Source organism: Polyodon spathula, chromosome 5 (assembly GCF_017654505.1).
Source record: "Polyodon spathula isolate WHYD16114869_AA chromosome 5, ASM1765450v1, whole genome shotgun sequence".
Lineage (NCBI taxonomy): Eukaryota > Metazoa > Chordata > Actinopteri > Acipenseriformes > Polyodontidae > Polyodon > Polyodon spathula.
In genome coordinates, this window is record NC_054538.1 from 52822878 (window position 1) to 52842806 (window position 19929).

The following is a 19929-nucleotide window of genomic DNA, read 5'->3' on the forward strand; positions in this document are numbered from 1 at the left end:
AAGAAGTGTGAATCTGATTTTCTCAAGTTTTAAGGCTTGCATCACGTCTCTAAGCCAGTTGATATGAGTGGGTGGTGCAGCATGTTTCCAGCTGAACAAAACTCCAAGAGACCGTAAGGCAAGAGTGGCCGCCTGTAGCTTTGAAAGGGGAATCAATCAATATTTTATATAGTGCCTTTCATAATGGAACACCATCACAAAGCGCTTTACAAAATGTAGTAAATGCAAGAAAATCCGTAATACTTCAAATACAGAGAAATGTATAATACATGATTGTGGCAGAGCACAGCTCTGCTCTTTAGAAATTGGCAGGGATGGCGTTAAATTCCCCTACCTGCCTGGGTTCATTGTGTTCAGGTGGCTGGGGTTGATTAGATGATTAGTTTAATTAACGATCAGTCAGCACCCAGCCAGCTGACATGAAAGGAGGCCTCTGCTTCTCATTTAGGAGGAGGGAGCTGAGGAAGCAGGTTGGTGTTGGTGTTGGTGTTGGTGTTGGTGTTGGTGTTGGTGAATCGTGAATCCAGTGAAGGCATTGCCCAGCCTGGAAATTGTTATTTTGTAAGTTTTGTTTTTTTTGTATTGCTTTATTTGTGTTTAAATCCCTTTGTTTTGAATCCAGTGAAGGCATTGCCCAGCCTGGAAACCTTTATTTTTGTGAGTGTATTTTTGCTTTATTTGTGTTTAAATTGCTTTGTTTTGGCCCTTGTGCCCTTTCATTTTTGTGTTTATAATAAAATAGTTATTTTTTTGAACTCCAGACTGTCTCTGGGCCTCTATCCACTCACCAGCCTGCCACAATGATATACAGTAAAAAAAAAAAAAAAAAAAAAAAAAAAAAAAAAAAATCATAATACATGCTACACAGTAAAAAAAAGAAAAGCATAATACATTGAATACAGTGGAAAGTGCATAATGCATAATACGTTGGTAGGATAATACATGAAGTAGTACACTAAATACAGTGGAAAGTGCATAATACATGTAGTACATTATATACAGTGGAAAGTACATAATACATGAAATAGTAGCAGTTATCCAAGTGTGGTGCACTTTTGCTTGGGGATAACAGGCAGACCAGAGTCAGAGGACCTCAGGTTGTGGGCAGGGACATAGCGAGTCAGCAGGTTGAGGAGGTACTCGGGACCTGTGTGATGAAGGGCATTGTTGTTGAGCAAGAGAGTTTTGAACATAATCCTGAACTTAACAGGTAGCCAGTGCAGATGGGCAAGACAGGGGGTGCTGTGTTCACATTTTTTACATCCTGGCAGCGGCATTCTGAACTGGCTGCAGTTGGTTTATGGTTCATGCCGGGAGACCACCATATAGAGAGTTGCAGTAGTCGAGTCAAGAGGAGACAAATGCATGACAAAGTATCTCCGCGTCCAGGAGGGAAAGGTAGGAACAGACTTTGGAGATGTTTTGAATGTGGTAGAAGGAAGATTTGACCATGGAGGAGAGCATCAAAGGAGAGGTTGCTGTCAAGTACACCAAGGCTTCATACTGTGGGGGAAAGCAGCAGCAGACAGTTTCCGAGGTTCAGGGCAGCTATGTTGAGATTTTTAAGTTGAATTTTAGATCTTACTGAAGGAGTTCAGATTTGTTACTGTTCAGTTGAAGAAAATTGGCAGATATCCAGGCTTCGATGTCTTGAATGCAGGCAGAGAGCTGGACCACGGCAGAGGGGCTACCAGGGTTGAGTTTTAAGTAGTTCTGGGTGTCGTCAGCATAGGAGTGAAACATGAGGTTGTGTTGGCGGATGAGGTGACCCAAGGGAAGCATGTAGATATTGAAGAAAAGGGGCTCAAGAACAGATGCTTGGGGGACTGAATTTGCAACACCACTGGTCCAGCCTAAAAAACAAACTGCATGCGTCCGGATAGGTAAGAGGACATCCAGGGGGAGACAGGTTCCAGAGATTCCATCTTACTTCTGAAGATGGTCAAGAAGAATGCCATGATCTGTGGTGTCAAAAGCAGCTGTTAGGTCAAGAAGGACAAGCAAAGGGAGCACCATCATCAGCATTGAGCAGGAGATCATTCATAATCCGGAGCAGAGCAGTTTCAGTAATGTGATGCGGCCGTAAACCAGATTGTAGAGATTCAAGCAGATTGTTGTCCGTGAGATGTTTCATCAGCTGACTGGCGGGGAAGACAGAACAGTAAACACACACACACAGTAATACTAACAATCTCCCTGGTGGCGGCACAGGATACACTGTCTATGGTAGTGAGGTTGTAAATGATAACTCCAGTGTTAATCACACAAGATTGTCAAATTTGTCCATACTGTCATACTAATAGTTTCCATAACAGCAAATTATGCTTCCATTTATTTTTCTTGATCTCGTTAACATGCATTTTGATTATCTTATCTTACCTTATCTAGTCATTGAGACAGGAAGTTGTGTATGTGGCCTGTGACAATTAAGCTTTTTAATGAAAAATGCGTTCATTATTGACCTCATCGATTGCAATTTCAAAGCATTAACAGATTGATTTATTGACACATTTCATTTGAAAATCACTTGCTACTAAAGCTCTCGTAACTATACCGCGAGTTTGATACAATAAGACTGTTTTTTGAAAATCCTGCCCAATGTGTCTTCATCAGGTGTTGCAGCGATTGTCAATTAGAAAACACAGCTTTATCATATATAAAGGACACCAATCAACCCAATACTTAATCATTAACTGGACAACAGCTGTTGAAATTATTTAAAGTTAAACAATTTTCACCTATCATTGCTTTCATGAATTGAAAAATGGTTTTAGAATCAGTTTCTACATAGTGTAATTATACAATAATTAAACTCAGACACTGATATATTAAAACACTTTAAAATACAACCATATATTCTGCTGTACGTTTCAGATCATAGTACATAGTTAACTTAAACAGTTATTAAATACTAAAGATTGGAAGACATTGGAATGTGATTCTCAACCCTGGACAACTGAAGATTCAAGTTGGCATACAAAGATGAATTACCTAATTTTTAAAACATTTAACAGTGAGTCGTATCCCACAAACATAGTTTAATTTACTTCAAAACAAATTAAATGATTTTTTGTAAAACTAACAAAAACCAAAATGACCATGTACAGCATATACATTGATAAATGTGACTGTTTTGGACACAGATTACAATCAACATGTTTCAACAGTCTTCTAGTGTTACAAGATAATGAATGTAGAAACATTCGCTATCACACCCAAAGTGGGCTAGTCCCTGTTTGTACCAGCATTCACGATGTTAGTTCTGTCTTTACATGTGCGTAGCGAAGCCACTGCTTTTTAAAGTTGTCCTTGTTTTTGCTTTGCTGTGGCTGGCTCCTGCTGTAATAATTTAATATGTGGCTGCCTTGTTTTATTTTATTTTTTGGTGGTGGTGAAGTTAAGATTTTTGCTGGCTCATCCACAATATTATTGCCTTCTACAGCGTTAATTCCTCCATTCTTTAATTACCCAAGTTCTCTGTATATTTCCCATTTTACAAGTGGGGGGCCACCAAGTACAGCTCATGTGTCATACTGACTGTACTAATGTAGGGTACATTAATTTTAACTCATGCTGTACAGCACAAACTTTTTTTCTTAAGTATTGATGCATTCAGTGCCTATAGAAAGTCTGCAAGGCTTTCAAAATTTTCACTTTTTGTTGCCTTATAGCCTGGAATTAAAATGCATTAAAATAGTTTTTATTTTTTCATTTATATACACACCCTACCCCATAACTTCCAAGTGAAAACAATATTCTAGAAATTTGTAGAAAATTAATTAATTAATTAATTAAATAAATAAATAAATAAATAGATAAAACACTGAAATAGCTTGGTTGGATAAGTGTCCACCCCCCACTCCCCCTTGTAATAGCAATTCTAAATTAGCTCAGGTGAAACCAATCACCTTCAAAATCACACACCAAGTTAAGTGTCCTCCACCTGTGTTAAATTGTAGTGATTCACATGATTTTAGGATAAATTCAGCAGTTCCTGTAGGTTCCCTCTGCTGGGTAGTGCATTTCAAAAGAAAGACTCAACAATGAGCACCAAGGCGCTTTCAGAAGAACAGGACAAAGTTGTTGAAAGGCACAGATCAGGGGATGGGTATAAAAAAAATATCAATAGGCCTTGAATATCCCTTGGAGCACGGTCAAGATGATTATTAAGAAGTGGAAGGTGTATGGCACCACCAAGACCCTGCCGAGATCAGGCCGTCCCTCCAAACTGGATGACTGAGCAAGAAGGAGACTGATCACAGAGGCTACCAAGAGGCCAATGGCAACTTTGCAAGAGCTACAGGTTTTTATGGCCAAGACTGGTCAAAGTGTGCATGTGACAACAATATTCCAAGCACAAATCTGGCCTTTATGATAGTGTGGCACTGTATATGTTTAGACTCTGATGCTAGTGATCCCTGTTTTCTCAGTGCTAGTGGAAATTACATAAAGCACAACCACCCTCCCCCACTCTGCCAAAGACTGTTACATAGCAACGGGCTATAACTCCACTCAAGAGTTCAATAAAAAAAAAATCCTGCACATTTTGTAGACAAGTGCACTTGGAATGCAATTGAACTATTTCAGTGCTGGTACATCTGTTTTAAAATGGCTTGGATAAATTAAATGCTGTGATTGGCTGTCAAGATCACATGACCGTGCGTTAATAATTGTCTTACTGCACGGTTATGACATCATAGACCAACTTCCTTACCTGATCTATTAGTATTACTATTCCTTACTAGTAATAATTATCTAAACAGTGTTTCTGTAGGTAAAAATGTCAGCATACAACAGCATTTAAATCACTCAACAATCAGTTGTTTTTTTTTCATCTCTGTCACGAAGAATTACAGAAAAACTGCCAAATGTACTGTGGTATATATTTAGTCAGAGAACAGAACAAAGAAAACTCTGAGTCAAGCAGTAGCTTGCTTTTAACTTTGAAGCCTAACTTATTCTTCCTTTTAAGAATATGAATAAATGTAATAATAATTTGGATTGATAGGTTTATTTTTGTCTTATAACAAATGCACATTTATGATTGATTTGAAATACTTAAACATATATAATATTCATTGTTAATCTCTTTTCATCATGAATCTAGGAATAATTAAGCCAGAATTGCTAGTTCTTATTAAGGCATTGTGTTTATATTGTTTAATAATTACATTATGAGTTATAATGGGTATTTTCTTTAATAGTAATTGGCGAGGACACAGTTGTGACATAAACCCTAGATATACAACGTGAATATGCACGACAAAAATATATATTACAATCAAACAGTCTTCAGGGACTATTTTTTCTCAGTGGAACGATACATAATATATTTCATATTTTGTTCCTTAAAAAAGCTAGTTTGTGTAATTATTGAAAAAAAACCTTTTGAGAATGAAAGATGAAACCTGCTGGTGATCTTTTGTGACAAAGTGGTTTGCAGTGTGCAGGTGTAGAGGTGATGTGATTACGAAACATCAGGCAGACAGCAAAGTTCACAATCCAAACTGAAAAGTTTATTATCCTGGTCTGGCGACTGCAAACAATAATCCTAGGCAATACACAGCAATGTCCAAAGTGAGTGCTAAAGTACTAGTGGTGAAATACAATTTATTCTTGCACAGTTGTGAAGGTGCTGGCGTGACAGCTCCGGATTGTGTTAGCCTTCTACCAAGAACAAACAAGTAGAATTAGACACGACAAACAAACAAAACACTCACGGTTATTTTACAGTTCTCCTTTCTCGGTTCTCTCTTAACCATAACAAAAGGAACAGATCACCTAGCCATGCCTCCTTGGTTAGCGAGTGCAACTGTTTCTCCTCCAATCTGCGGTTGCCACATCGCTTCGCTTCTGGGGCGATGACTTGGTGTACCATAGCTCCGCCCCCTTTCGAGCCAACTTCCCCCTATCTGTGGGAAAGAATTGTCAGACTATCCAGTCTGGGGCACCCTGTTCCCTTTACACTGCTCCCTCACAAGATTCATTCTTTCTCTGTCACAGCGTTATATTTACAAGAGCAGTTATGGGTAATTTTCTCACTCGTTATACTTGCAGCTGTATGTGGTTCTAAATTACATTATGAAGCTACAGTATTTTAAATATAGCTCTATGTTTATTTGTCTTCAAGAATGTGTCTGATTCTAAATTTGCGCCCACATCTATTCATTCACATATTTTGTTTTGACTACAGTCTTATTTTTATGGAAATGGCTATGGTCATTACAATGGAATCGGTTTCTTAATACAGTAGTCCATCATGTATCCACCAGTCATATATCCGATTTTGTTTAGGATGTGTGTATTAAGGTGTATGGTGAATATTTTGAAGACAGTAATGCACATTCCCTAGGTCAGAAGAAGATGGCTAATGACCAGTGGGGGTGGAGGGTGGATTACTCATATCCTAGAGCTGAAGACGGCCCGTGGGTTACCCCCAGTTTAAATGCTGAGCTGAGAAAGTAAAAACTGAACCTACCTCTCCCTTACAGCAAGGGAGAGGAGAACTGACTCCATGCAGCTGCACTGACACCCTGACTTGGTACAGTAGGGAGCTAGCTGATCATGGTTTGGAAATGAGGGACCTTTAAAGTTAATTTGATGATTTTATGACGGATAGCAAAACTGATTTTGTTTAAATTAAGATGTCAAAAGAAAAAAATGTGCCAGTAGAGGGTGCGCTTGCCACTGGCACCCAGGCCGCACCAGTAATGTGCACCATTGTAGCATGTGATGAAATGACCATTTCTAGCTTTGAAGGGAAGCCCTTACAAGATGCTAAGCAGTTTCTAGAATGCTTTGAGCATACACTTAAACAAAGAGGGGTCCCTGAAACTGGGTGGTTGGAACATTTAGATGGGTCATTAAAAGGCCATGGAATCTGTATAAAGGTGATGTGTCCACATCATGGACAGAATTTAGACATTAATCTATTTTGATAGGTCTGCAACTAGGTATCAGTTACATTTTATTTGTCATGAAATAATGGGAGATTTACAAGAAGCTTATTGTCCAGTTTATTACAGATGTCCTGCACCCTGATGTCAAGAAAGTGATGATTTGACTGTTACCAGGCTCTGTGGAGGACCTAATTCTGAGGGGCAGGCGGCTAGTCTGATAATCAGAAAAAGACAACAAGCTCTAAGACTTAGTTAGTTCCTCTGGGAGTGAATGTGAGCAAGTTAACCCTTTGCACACTCAGAATTCTACCGTTTTGAGGGCCAACTGACATTACTTAACGTTAGGGCTTGTATCAGTCCAAATATCTACGTAAAGTATATAGTATTATACATTTCTAAAAAGCGGATGTTCTGTAGATTACTAAATAATCAATGGTTTCATTCTATGGCCACGTATACCCTTCACTAACATAGTTTGAATTAAAAAAAAGGTTAAAATGCCCTCAAGTGTAATTTACTGATCTCCTGCTTATTAAAAAAAAACAAAAAACTTTACATATGTTAATGTCTTGATTTTACACAAAATTGTTTGACAGGTGTGCTTTTTTACCTTTCTGAGATGTGACTGGCAGGGTTGTAATTTATTAAGTGAGTTAGTGTTTATGTTACGGTAAAAGTCCGAATCTGGTCAAGTTTTACTGGTGAATATCAACATTTACCAGATAAAGTGGTAAATGTCTTAAATTATGAAGAAATAAATTGCATTTCAAACATTTACTGATTAAACTTATGATTTACCAAAGCTTATTGGTAAATGTACAAAATTATAAAGAAATATACCTACATTTACCAATACAGAAGTGCACTGGTAAATGTAGGTATATCACAAGAATGTATTTATTCCTGCGTACAGATTGTTAATTAACAAAGTAATCATTAATGTCAAAGAATATATTAATTTATACATACACATTTTCCATTAGCAAACATTGATGTCGAGCAATATATGTATTTATGCATATAAATGTTCCATTAGCAAAAAACATTAAAGTCGAGCAATATACAGTAATCCGTCACATGACTGACTGCGGTGAGACCAGAGTAAGTTGGATGAATGAATCCTGTTGTAAATACCATTATACACAGCTGTAACAATTACTATATTCACACAATGATTGTTTTGAGAGTCAGCTTTTGTTAGGGAGCTCCCCTAAATCCCTTGTTTAGAAAGGTACAGGGTATTAATGCTTGTGTCAGATTAGCCGTCTGCCATGTGGGTGGGTGCATTCGCTGCTGATTGACAGGCAGGAGAAGTTGAAGTTGATATGCCTCGCAAGAGAACAGGATTTATTTGCATATCAACACACTGAACAGCTTATGTGACACTTTCAACAATGGCAGCGCATGGAGCACATACAAGGCAATGTACGAAAACTTTATATACTCTCTGGTGCCAGGCTTCTCCTTAAAACTAATACTATGCAGTACCAGGCTTCTTCCCACTTCCGTAAGATAAGGATATAATAAGGTCTTATCTAAAACCAATAATATATATTCTTGTACCACTCACGTGTTAAGATCAAGAATATAAAATTAAGGGGCCCTGAGTTAGAACACCTGGGCACATGCTTGTCTTTTCCCATTTTCAGAGAGTGTTTCCCACAGGAAGTGGGAAGAAGCCTGTGGTTCTATACTGATAACTATTTTGTATATATCTTTCAATTTGATCACAGAGGGCTATTTTGTTTGATATTCCTTCCATCCAAAATATCTGAGTTGGCCAGAATTCATTATTTTTCACTGTTGTTCAGTCGAAGGACCAGTTACTTTGGCTGCATAGGCCTTCCATTCAGAAGGAACAAATACCTTATACAAGAGTGAAGGGGTTTGAAGGTCACTTGTGATAATGTAATTTGATAGGTAAAAAATATATTTACCAGTTTCTCACACTGGATTTTTCAGTCTGTTGCAAATGAAAAAGAAGCCATCTACTGATGAGGGAGAGCACTCTATCAAGGGTATAAACACAATTATTATTATTTTTTTTTAATTTTATGGTCTTAATGTATTCTGAAACAAACAAACAAAATATTCAATATTAAGAAGGCCTTAAAGTTACAAAGTAACAAAGAGTATAACCTTAAACCTAACATGAAGAGTATTTACCATGAGACAACCCTCATTTGTGTATTTGGCTTCTTTTAATCAAATTGTTTTCAAGCACTGAGATTGAATTGAAAGCTTGTTTGTTATCATGATTTGAACTGGGACACGAATCTTTCCAAAACAAACAGAAAAAAACAGGAGTGTAGTGTATGTGGTTTTATTTATAATCTAAACAGAAAAAAACATACTATATTATGTCTTTATTTGAAACAACAATTGAGTCACAGTAAATGTAAGTAATTCGGGGAGATCTAAGTTCATATTTGGGGGAACATTGTCATGTACCAGGGATCAGTCTGAATTTTGATCACCTTTTTTTCTTTTTTCAGGTACACGAAAATGAAAACAGCAACCAACATCTATATTTTTAATTTGGCTTTGGCTGATGCTTTAGCCACCAGTACTTTACCTTTCCAGAGTGTTAACTACCTGATGGGAACATGGTCTTTTGGTAACGTGTTGTGCAAGATTGTAATGTCTATTGACTACTACAATATGTTCACAAGCATCTTTACCCTGACCACCATGAGTGTTGATCGATATATTGCTGTGTGCCACCCAGTCAAAGCCCTGGATTTCCGCACCCCAAGAAATGCAAAAATTATTAATGTCTGCAATTGGATTTTATCTTCTGCAATTGGACTGCCTGTGATGATAAAGGCGACAACAACTCATGACAGCAATGGCAAGTATTTTTATATTAATTTATTCCATATAACTTCAAAGTAGTTCAAAGAATTAATGTGGTTGAAAAAAATATTATTGATTATAATATTAGTATTATCATTTTTATTTTTTTAATTTAGTCGTCACTAATGGTTTCTACCCTGGTTTTCTCCCCAATTTGGAATGACCAATTATTATTTTTATCCCGGTTCACTGCTCCAACCCTCTAGAAACTTGGGAAACTGAGGCTGAAACACACATCCTCCGAAACATGTTCCTGTCAATCTGTCATTTTTTGCATTGCGGATCCACAGCAAAGCCTATAGTGCTGGAGGGCAACACAGATCTGAATGGCACCACTACAGACCTGCAGGCACCCAATCAGCCACAGGGGTCGCTGGTGTGCGGTGAACCGTGGATTGCCCTCCCGACCTAAGCCCTCCCTACCAGGACGGCACTTGGCCAATTGTGCACCACCCCTAGGAACCCCTTGTCACGGTCGGCAATGACAGCCTGAATTCGAACTTGTGATCTCCAGGTTATAATCTCATCCTGCATTCCATGCTGAGCACCTTTACTGGATGCACCACTCGGGAGCCCATATTAGTATAATTTTTTGTAACATTTTAAGTGGTTTTTGGTAAATGTTGAATTCAATTCTGGGGCATAAGATTAAACAGCAATATTCTCTTGTGTTTTTTCTTTCTGAAAATCCCAATTAGTTTACAGTACATGTGCAAGGGCACAGATTGAATCTTCAAAGATACAGAACTTTCATTAAGCATCCTCTGTTGGGTGCTTATGGATTGCTAATGTTTCCTCTACCACTGTTACTTCAATAACATTGCTTGTACCTTGATGAACATTTTACTTGTTGAGGCAAGAACAATGTAACTAAAAAAAAACATTTTAATTTAAAAACATGAATTAGCCACAAGAGTTACAATGTTCTTGTCCTCGAGCCTTGGGAAATTTGTTGAATAAACTTGGCAGGCTTTGGTCCAAAAATCCCAGTAGCTCTAAAATAGCTAAACATGTTTTTTTCACATTTTGGTGAAAAATAAAGGAGTGCTGATTAGTAGCTCAATCTTTCTTTCTGCTGAAAATGTCATCTTTCCTTTAAATTTTACAGATTATTCTGTGCACAAGACTGTTAATCTGATTCAGACAAAGACTGGCAGCCATTTTTATGGTTGTAAATGCCATATTCAAGCCATGCTGAAGCACTCTTGTGTGTGTGAACCAAAATATTATTGTGCTGGCTAGTGTAGCCTTGGGAGAGTTAATTAAATCACATATTAATATAATCTACTATTTCAAATATCTAATTCCTTGCACAAATGTTACAATTAAATTCACTGTCAAATGAACAGCTAAAGCATTGTTTAGATTGTGCGCAGTCTGATCTAAGTTTTGACAGCTACTGCTGTTGTAAAGATTGTAGATGCTATCTCAAGAACTGTGGTTCATTCATTTGGTGACATTCGCCTTCTATGGTGAATAATATTTGTAACTAGGAATTTTACTCCTAAAGATAAGAATGTTAAGGTTTCTATATGCTTGTTATTTATTGAGCCCATTGTGATAAATAAATAAATATTTCCCTTTTAAAGTGGTTGTAGCTAACAAAATAATCACAAAAATCTCCACTGGGGTCAAAGCATATAAATCACAAGGGCGAATAGTTGGTTGCTTAACGAGAGATTGAATTTATTTTAACCTCTTATGATACCAGATATAATTGTTCTAAAATGAAAATACTATTTTTTCTTTCTTTCTGTGTGCATGTTACATTTTTTGGATCCTATAGTTGTTGCACTTTACAATGTATAGGTTATAAAGTCTCTTGGTGACTAAACAGCAATGAAATTTAGTAGGTCGGTATGATGTGCTCTACAGAGGAGTCACTGTTTCTATCATTCAGAGGTTTCATTCAATATGCTATTCATATGAATAGCATTCTTTATTTACAGTGATGTGATGTTAAAGCTGCTGCAGCAATTCTCTTCATAACTTAATAAATGACCATTTTACTATTAAACTCTTGTTGTCTGTACTGGACACAATTACCAGTAACTTTTTAGATTAGCATTTTTTTTTTTTTATTTTATATTCATTGTCTGTTACAATTTTTAGTTGCAGGTATTACAGACTGCACACTGAAATTCCCTCATCCTTCCTGGTACTGGGAAAACCTACTGAAGATCTGCGTCTTCATCTTTGCTTTCATCATGCCTGTCCTCATCATAACTGTCTGCTATGGGCTCATGATCCTTCGTTTAAAAAGTGTACGCATGCTGTCCGGCTCCAAGGAAAAAGACAGGAACCTCAGGAGAATCACCAGAATGGTCCTGGTTGTCGTTGCTGTGTTTATTGTCTGCTGGACTCCGATCCACATCTACGTCATTATCAAAGCTTTAATCACTATCCCAAACTCCTTGTTCCAGGCAGTAGCCTGGCACTTCTGTATCGCTCTGGGTTACACCAACAGCTGCCTCAACCCTGTCCTTTATGCTTTTCTTGATGAGAACTTCAAAAGGTGTTTCCGAGAGTTCTGTATCCCTTCATCCTCAGTGATAGAGCAGCAGAACTCTATCCGAACCCGTAACCTTCACCGAGACCACAACTCCAGTGCACAGACTGTGGATAGGACTAACCGTCAGGTATGACTAGCTGTGGACATGTCATCCCTGCACTCACTTTTCCATGCAGGTGATGACATGAATTCAGAAGTCACACAAGTCACAACAGCGCTTTGATAGTAAAACAGTGTCGTACATATTATATCCATTTTATATTGGTAAAACCCTGTTTCAAGGAGGGTGCATTAGTTAGACCTCCTGTTTTGTTAAGCTGAGGCAACAGCCAAGACAGGAGGTCTAAATAATTCATCCTTTTTAAGGGGTTTTACAAGTGCATGCCCCATGGAGATTTATGTTTTTAAGTTATGCTATTTTTACTGAGTAAGTGTAAGTTTTTCATATTTTAAATGTTTTTTTAATTGTTCAAAGTGTAATTGGTTCATTCTTGATTGTGAAGTAATTGATAGACAGGTGTTGTAGAGAAGCGATTGGCTGAATACATGGTACACACAATGTTAGGTATGTGGCTTTGTCCTTTATATTTTGCAAGGTTTTTTAAAACGCAGATACAATCGCCACCACCTAGAACTGCCGCGTTTGTGTTAACGTGATTCACCCGTAGTAAGCAATGGGCGGTATAAACTCCCATACAATAACCTGACATTCAAAATGTCCCCCAATCACCAGTACAGGAAACAAAATAAACACACGTGTAGGAGGTTAAAATATTTATTAAGACACGCATTACACTAATAAAGAAATTTATTAAAACCTATAAATGTAAAAAAAAAAGTAAAAAGCAATGCCAGTGCAGAAATGTACAGTACAGGTCGGCTACATTACTGCAAATTGTTTCCAGCGAAGAACTCGGTGATAGGCTTTTTTTTTTTTTTTGCAAGTATGGACGGCAAACTGTCAGTGTTCTGTAAAAAATCCCAATTCGGCTGTATATCCGTATGCTGCTTCATTGCATGCCATAGCGTTAAAAGCGCAGCACGCACATACATAGCCCTTCAGACAACATTTTGCCAGTCATCCAGGTAGTTCTGTGTGCACTGTAAACCACAGGCAGGTGGTGAACTCTAAACAACGTGGGGTTTTCGATTTGCCAGTAACTGGCGGGTCACGTTTTTTCACTGCCATCCCATTTAAACGGTGCTCAGAGTAGAGTGTACTCTTGTCTCGCAATTTTTTTAACGATTTTAAAGCAACCTGGGTGCTGCAGTACTCCTGTTAGTTGATTGAAAGCTAGCTTGAATTGGGGAAAGTAAATTACATTTATTCACTTTAATCTTTTCAATTATTGTCTAAATGCAATTCCATATATGCCCACTAAAAATACATCTATCTTTCAGTTAATGAATATATAGTACATATCTATTCCGTTACATTGGAATCAACACATTGGCAAAATATGGTTTGCAGATTAAATTAAGATAGATGCTATGATTAGGACCACCGTGTTAAATAACTGTAGAATACCTGAATAACTAATTAGGAATGTTGACTTATATCTTATTAATCAAGTCGAAACCTTACATCCAAGAGCTACCCACAAAAATGTTCATGCAAAAGTTTCCTTGAACCCAGACCAGTGGTTTGCAAGTTAAGACTGTAGACAGCGCTCGTTTAATCTTTGTATGTAGTAGGCCTACTGTATAAACATATTTTAAAACGTATATCGGGCTAAAAAAAAAAAAAAAAAAAAAACTTAAAAATGAATGGCAATGCATTATTTAACCGCAAAACGTAAACACTGCAGTCACATTCAACTATAAAAATAAATAAAAACACATGCATACACACACGTAGATAGATAGATAGATAGATAGATAGATGAACCAAGAAAGTTTATTTGCGATTCATATTCAGATCACACTTTCCTAATTTTTATTAAAAAATATGTCACCTACTAAATGAAAGTTTCCAGGGCGTAATGTTATATTATGCAATTTGCGTGCAATGTGAAAGAGAATGAGATGCAATTAAATGTAACGGCTGTACGTAATTTAGAAACACTTTACCCTGTCCTGCTCCATTTTTGCAAGCTGATCGTCAGGCATACCGCGATCTCTGAGAAATCTTACAGCATTGTCCTCTGTTGCTCTTGCCACGACGACACTTAACCTTTTGGAAAATAAGTTAAGTTATCTTCCGTTATAATGACTATTGAACAAATGTATAATTACACAATAAAGTTATAGTGGTATTTATCAAATGTATTTACCTGCTCTTTACAGGAGCAAGTGCCGCAATGTACTGAACAGGCTGGGCCTATAGCGCTAAACATTGTTTTTAATTAATTCACACAAACACATTCCACATTTATGGAAGTTTCCGTATATATTAACTACATAATCGTGTTAATAAAGTATTATAGAAATAAATAGGTCTACTTAAAAACAGACTGTGTGACTTACTTGCACCCTGGGATCCTTCAAGAAGCTGCTTGATGAGATTTTGGGATCAATAAGCTACTAACAACCAAACGAGCAAGATGGGCCGAATGGCCTCCTCTCGTTTGTAAACTTTCTTATGTTCTTATGTTCTTAGATTGGGGGGCTGTACAATAGAGATGTCTGCTATTGGGGACGTTCTCAAGACTGACACCGATTTCTGTTTCTGTTTTTACCAGATAACTATTTCGTTTTAACGAAATAACTATATAGGTTTAACAGAATAATTATATCGTTTTAACGAAATAGTTATATCGTTTTAACGATATCTGAATTTTATTTTGCTCTACGTGGCAGCAATACGCTTCCGTAATTATTTATATTTTTAGTAGTAGTAAAATTTGACTGTGACTAAAAACCTGCTTGGATTCGTGACTGTTAAATAAAGCTTTGTTTTGCCTAAGACCACTGCAGTTAGTGCTGCTGCAATGCAAGCTTACTGTGTATATCGCAAGCAGCACGTGTAAATAAACAACATATTTATTTTATTAAAATTATAAAAGCATGATTACTGTTCTATATAGCGTATTTATAAACAGCATGTTAATGTTTTATTCCACGTATATGGATTACCTGTAAAATATAAACAAGCAGCTATGGTGACGTCACCAGTAAATTATGCAAATTAGTACCATCGAAGACTCGAACCTTACCTCAGTAATATGTTCCAAACTTTCGAAGGTCAAAATGCACCCTTCGTTGCAGCCTTAGTTCATTGCTAAATGAATAAAAATTGTATGAACTAGATTGGTATCTGAGAACTAATGGCGTAGCGGAGTGTTAATGGAAATGGGGAGTCTCAATGTTTAACAAGAGGTCTACACCTAATAAAACTCCTAATCTTCCTTTCTTTAAAAATCTCTACATGTTACAAATATACATTTTGCACCTGAACAGTTAAGCTTTGAAAAACGTTAAGCTTTAAAACTAATTACAGTATGTGATCTATATACACGGCACTTTGTCCCCTATCAGTCCAGGTTTTTCTTTAAACCAACTCCCTTTGTAATTTGTCCAATGTTTATGTTAGGACTGTATGTAAGGTAATACAAATTTTGTATTAAAGTTTACCATGACAAATATCCATAGTAATTTAAGAGCTTACCATATTCTTAGTGTGCGTTATAGTGGTTAACCAAGGTTTTTCTATGCTTACAGATTTACCATGTTTTCCTGTACTTTACCATTCTTTCACTTTTTCTTAAGCTTTTATCATGGTAAACTGCGGTAAAATTTTTGAAAGGGAGCACAAGAAGAAAAGTGTCCACAAGACAATCTTTTACCATTATAAAAAGGCATGGCACAACCAATGTAGCTGCAGTCTGATTGTGAGTTTTATGTGCACTAAAAGACAATGCTTGAAAATGATGACTTGTTTTGTATTCAAAGGTATAGATCTACTGCTGTATATAGGAATGTCAAGTCCTTTAATTGTACAGGTTTGTGTCCTAAATAGGTTTCCACCTGGACCCATAATTCCAGAACACTTTGGGATGGGACAGGGTTTTTAAGTTGGCCTTAAACTGAAAGAAATAAACACGTGAATTGAGCACTAAACACTTGCTTAATTTATACTGCTTCTTAATTATCCAAATCATTGTGATAATACAAATCTTACAAAACAATAAAGCACCTTGAATAAATGTGTGTAGGGTTATTCAAGACACATTTTATTTAGTTATCAATATTTAAAAGTTGCTATTTATACTTAGTGATATATTGCCCTAATTTACACTGACTTTCCCAATTAAATAATAACACTGACCAGTTGTTCATGCTGTATTAATGATTTGAGTGGGATAAGGCAATATACTATTAGAAACTAAAGACATTTTAAAATATATATTTTTAAAACTAAAATAAATATTGATTATGGTACTTATTTATTTATTTAATTTGTTAAAAGCTATTATTGAATTGTTATGCTGCCTTGAGACAATCAACAGAATCAATTTAGCAAAGGTTTAGCGCTCAATTCACGTGTTGATTTCCTTCAGTTTAAAGGCAACTTCAAAATCCTTTTCTGTCTCATAGTGATCTTGAATTATGGGGCCAGGTGGCAACCCTAGTCCTAATGCAGGCCTCAGTGTAAATATTTCAACAAAAAATGTAGTAAGAGTTCTTAAACTACATTTTCACTTTATAATCTTGTACATGTAAAATATATAAAAACACTTTACTCAATGTGTCAAATGTTTCCTTGTTTGCAGCGTTTCAACTGCCTAAAAAAGCTGTTTATTTGATGTACAACTACCCATTTTTCTAACACAACAATGGCACACTGTATAAGGTTTGAGATGACAGCTCTTAAGAGCTCCACTAAGGTAATAGGTAAGCAAACAATGAATATCTTAAATAGAACTGAAGATGGAAGTGTAGAAACTACCTTTATGTGTGTGTCTCCAGATTGTAATGTACCCTAAGGCAACACCAAACTACCAAGTAAAAAGTAAATTAAACTATAACTAAATGTACAGTATATCAGAAGAAAGATGCAAAATAGACATAATCATTGACGTACAAATATAGAGTCCTCCCTAATTATACAGCTTGACTTGGCGCTTTGACAGATGGTGAACCACAAGGGTGCGTGGTATAACAAATGCAAGTTATGCATGTTGTATTGCTGCCCATCAGTTCCAAAGGAATAGTTTGTGGAATGATAGGGTGAAATAACAAGGGTTGACTGAACTTTTAACTTGGGGGTAGGTAAAGTATGCCTTTAAATGACATTAAATTATTACATTTTAACATATTTTAAAAGTTATTAAAATATATAGGCATTTATTTACCACAATATGATTATTTCCATTAATTTTAAATCATGTCCACTATTTTTGTGGCCAGGATATTCCTGTATCATAGTAGGTGGGTGCCTTGTATTTGTCATGATAATGTTGATGTTAATTTAATTAAGTACAGTATGCAGTTTGTAAAATAGGTTCATAATGATAATGTTTCTATGTATGGTTGTTTAAAATTCAGCTTACAGACATTTTTTTTTTTTTTTTTACACAGCGCTGTAAATAAATAGTTAAGGAAATGGGGATTCAGTAAAAATTATATGGCTCCCAAAATGAAACCAACATATACTGTAAAGCTTTTTTGTGCATCTGTGTATATGAAGTTCTAAGGAAGGTGATAGAAAAAAAATGTTTTTTGAAATGTCCTTAAACTTCATTTTGATTTTTTTGATTTAAAAATCCTGAAATTAACATGAAATCATGTTAAATGCATATAGAATGTTAATAATTATTTAGTTATGGTGTTATGCTACTCTACTGTTATGTAGTTGTTTTTTTATTGGTTGTTTTTAAATAACCCCAGATCACATCCACACTGAAGCAGTCCCTCTAAGATAGACCTTATTTACAGTACAAGAACACAAGTAGCTAATGGTTATGGCATGTTACGGCCAGCATTATTTAAATAAATAAATAAATAAATAAATAAATCTACATCTTACATAAATGTACGTCTTTCTAATATGTGCTCATTCTACTGCTTGTGTTCACTGTTCACAGGGAAAAAATAAAATTAAAATCTGGCTGTCCCAGCCTTTGCACTCCGCATATAAGTACCACACTGCATTGACTGTTCCTATAACTCGGTTGGAATAACTAAATTAAAACAAACAAACAAAAAAAGAACCATTAAAACCATAGTTTTAGTACTTTTTTTCTTTTTCAGTCATAGAAAATATGTGCTACAGTGTTGCCAGGAATATAGGTATGTTATTTCCATACATTTTTGGAGAGGTTAGCTACATATAGTAACCCCAGTGCATTATTTGTCAGGAGGTTTTGTCAACCAAAACTCTTAAGCCTGCAAAATTGAGATGCCATTTATCTACAAAGCATTCAGAGTGTGAAAAAAACTTTTTAAACAAAAGAAACAGGAACTTTGCCAACAGAAACTTTCAATGCGTAAAATGGCAACATTCCTTGCTGATCTGGTAGCAAAGATTCAAGCCCAGGAATCTCATTAAGTTAGGTAGATTATATAATTACTTTACTTTCTACATATACGCATACAAATTAGATTAAAAATGCTGTTATGAAAAAATGCATGGTGCTCCGTGGGAAAAATTCAAACACAACAAGGTGGTCCCTACATTCATAAAGGTTGGGAACCACTGATCTAAGGGAACCAACTACATATTAGCACGTATATCACACACAATAATAAAGCTAGAAATAATAATAAAAAAGTAGTCACAGGCAAGAGTAGTTAAACTATCGTGGTGTTGTTTCTTGCGTGATTTTCAGTATAATGTTAAAATTGCTTTACAGTATTCATTTAAAAAAGGGGGGCAAATGTTTCCCTTGTTAGATATGACCCTAACTGTTTTAATTAACACATTACAGTATATCCAACATACAGTTAAGTTTTTCCAGGAATGTACCAAACATTTAGATTTATGTATACGCATCACAGCATATTATAAGCAGGGCTCTCCATACCCTGTAACCAAGCATTACAAAAACTGTGGGGCAACTGCCTCATAAACTATTACAATAATTAAAAAACAAATCTTTATCAGTAAGTATACTTCAGATTTAAACATTGCAAACTGATTTATTTTAAAATAAGTTTGGAGTCAGTGACAGACTAAAGCTTTAATATTAAAAGAATTACATAGCACAGACTAGATACAGCAATGCACATGTAATAATAAGAGATCCTAAATGTTAGAAGTTGCAATAATGATGCACTAAAACTGTTGACTGTTAATATTTTACCTTCCATTGTTTCCCCCTGATGCCGGATACCGATTCAACTTACTTAGTATAAAGTCAGACGCAAATGTAAACAGCTCTTTGCTGAAACCAAAGAAAACCTGTTATTGCTAGACTAGAGTTGACCCACGCTGTACAGGTTGATTGATGTGTGCAGTAAAATGAAACAGTCATCTGTAACTTGTGCTGTGCTGTGCAATGAATCGGCAGTGCAGTGTATGGCATAATATGGGTTGTCCATTTTTTAATCAGCAGTTAAAAAAATAACATACTAACACTTTTTTTGTACCTTCTGCCAACTATTCTTTTCAACTTCAGGCATGGAATATCTTCACAGTGAGTGTTATAAAAGTTTAATTGACACCTTTACATCACTCTTCAGTGCTGAAAGGGTAACTTATATCATCTTTTAAAATATGTT

At 36.1% G+C, this 19929-nt stretch overlaps 1 protein-coding gene across 1 annotated transcript; it reads left to right on the forward strand.

Annotated features, from left to right (window-relative positions):
• The first annotated feature begins 9404 nt into the window (after nucleotides 1-9404).
• On the forward strand, nucleotides 9405-13020 carry LOC121316049 (mu-type opioid receptor). The gene is made up of 2 exons (XM_041250753.1): nucleotides 9405-9750; nucleotides 11874-13020. The coding sequence occupies exons 1-2, from the start codon at nucleotides 9405-9407 to the stop codon at nucleotides 12398-12400; spliced, it is 873 nt and encodes a 290-aa protein (XP_041106687.1). The 3' UTR covers nucleotides 12401-13020.
• The last annotated feature ends 6909 nt before the right edge of the window (nucleotides 13021-19929 follow it).

Excerpts from the sequence above, each read along its gene's own strand:
- LOC121316049 (XM_041250753.1), top strand. The coding sequence starts at position 9,405 with ATGAAAACAGCAACCAACATCTATATTTTTAATTTGGCTTTGGCTGAT. Across the intron at positions 9,751-11,873 it reads AACAACTCATGACAGCAATG|GTATTACAGACTGCACACTG; the intron begins GCAAGTATTTTT and ends TTTTAGTTGCAG.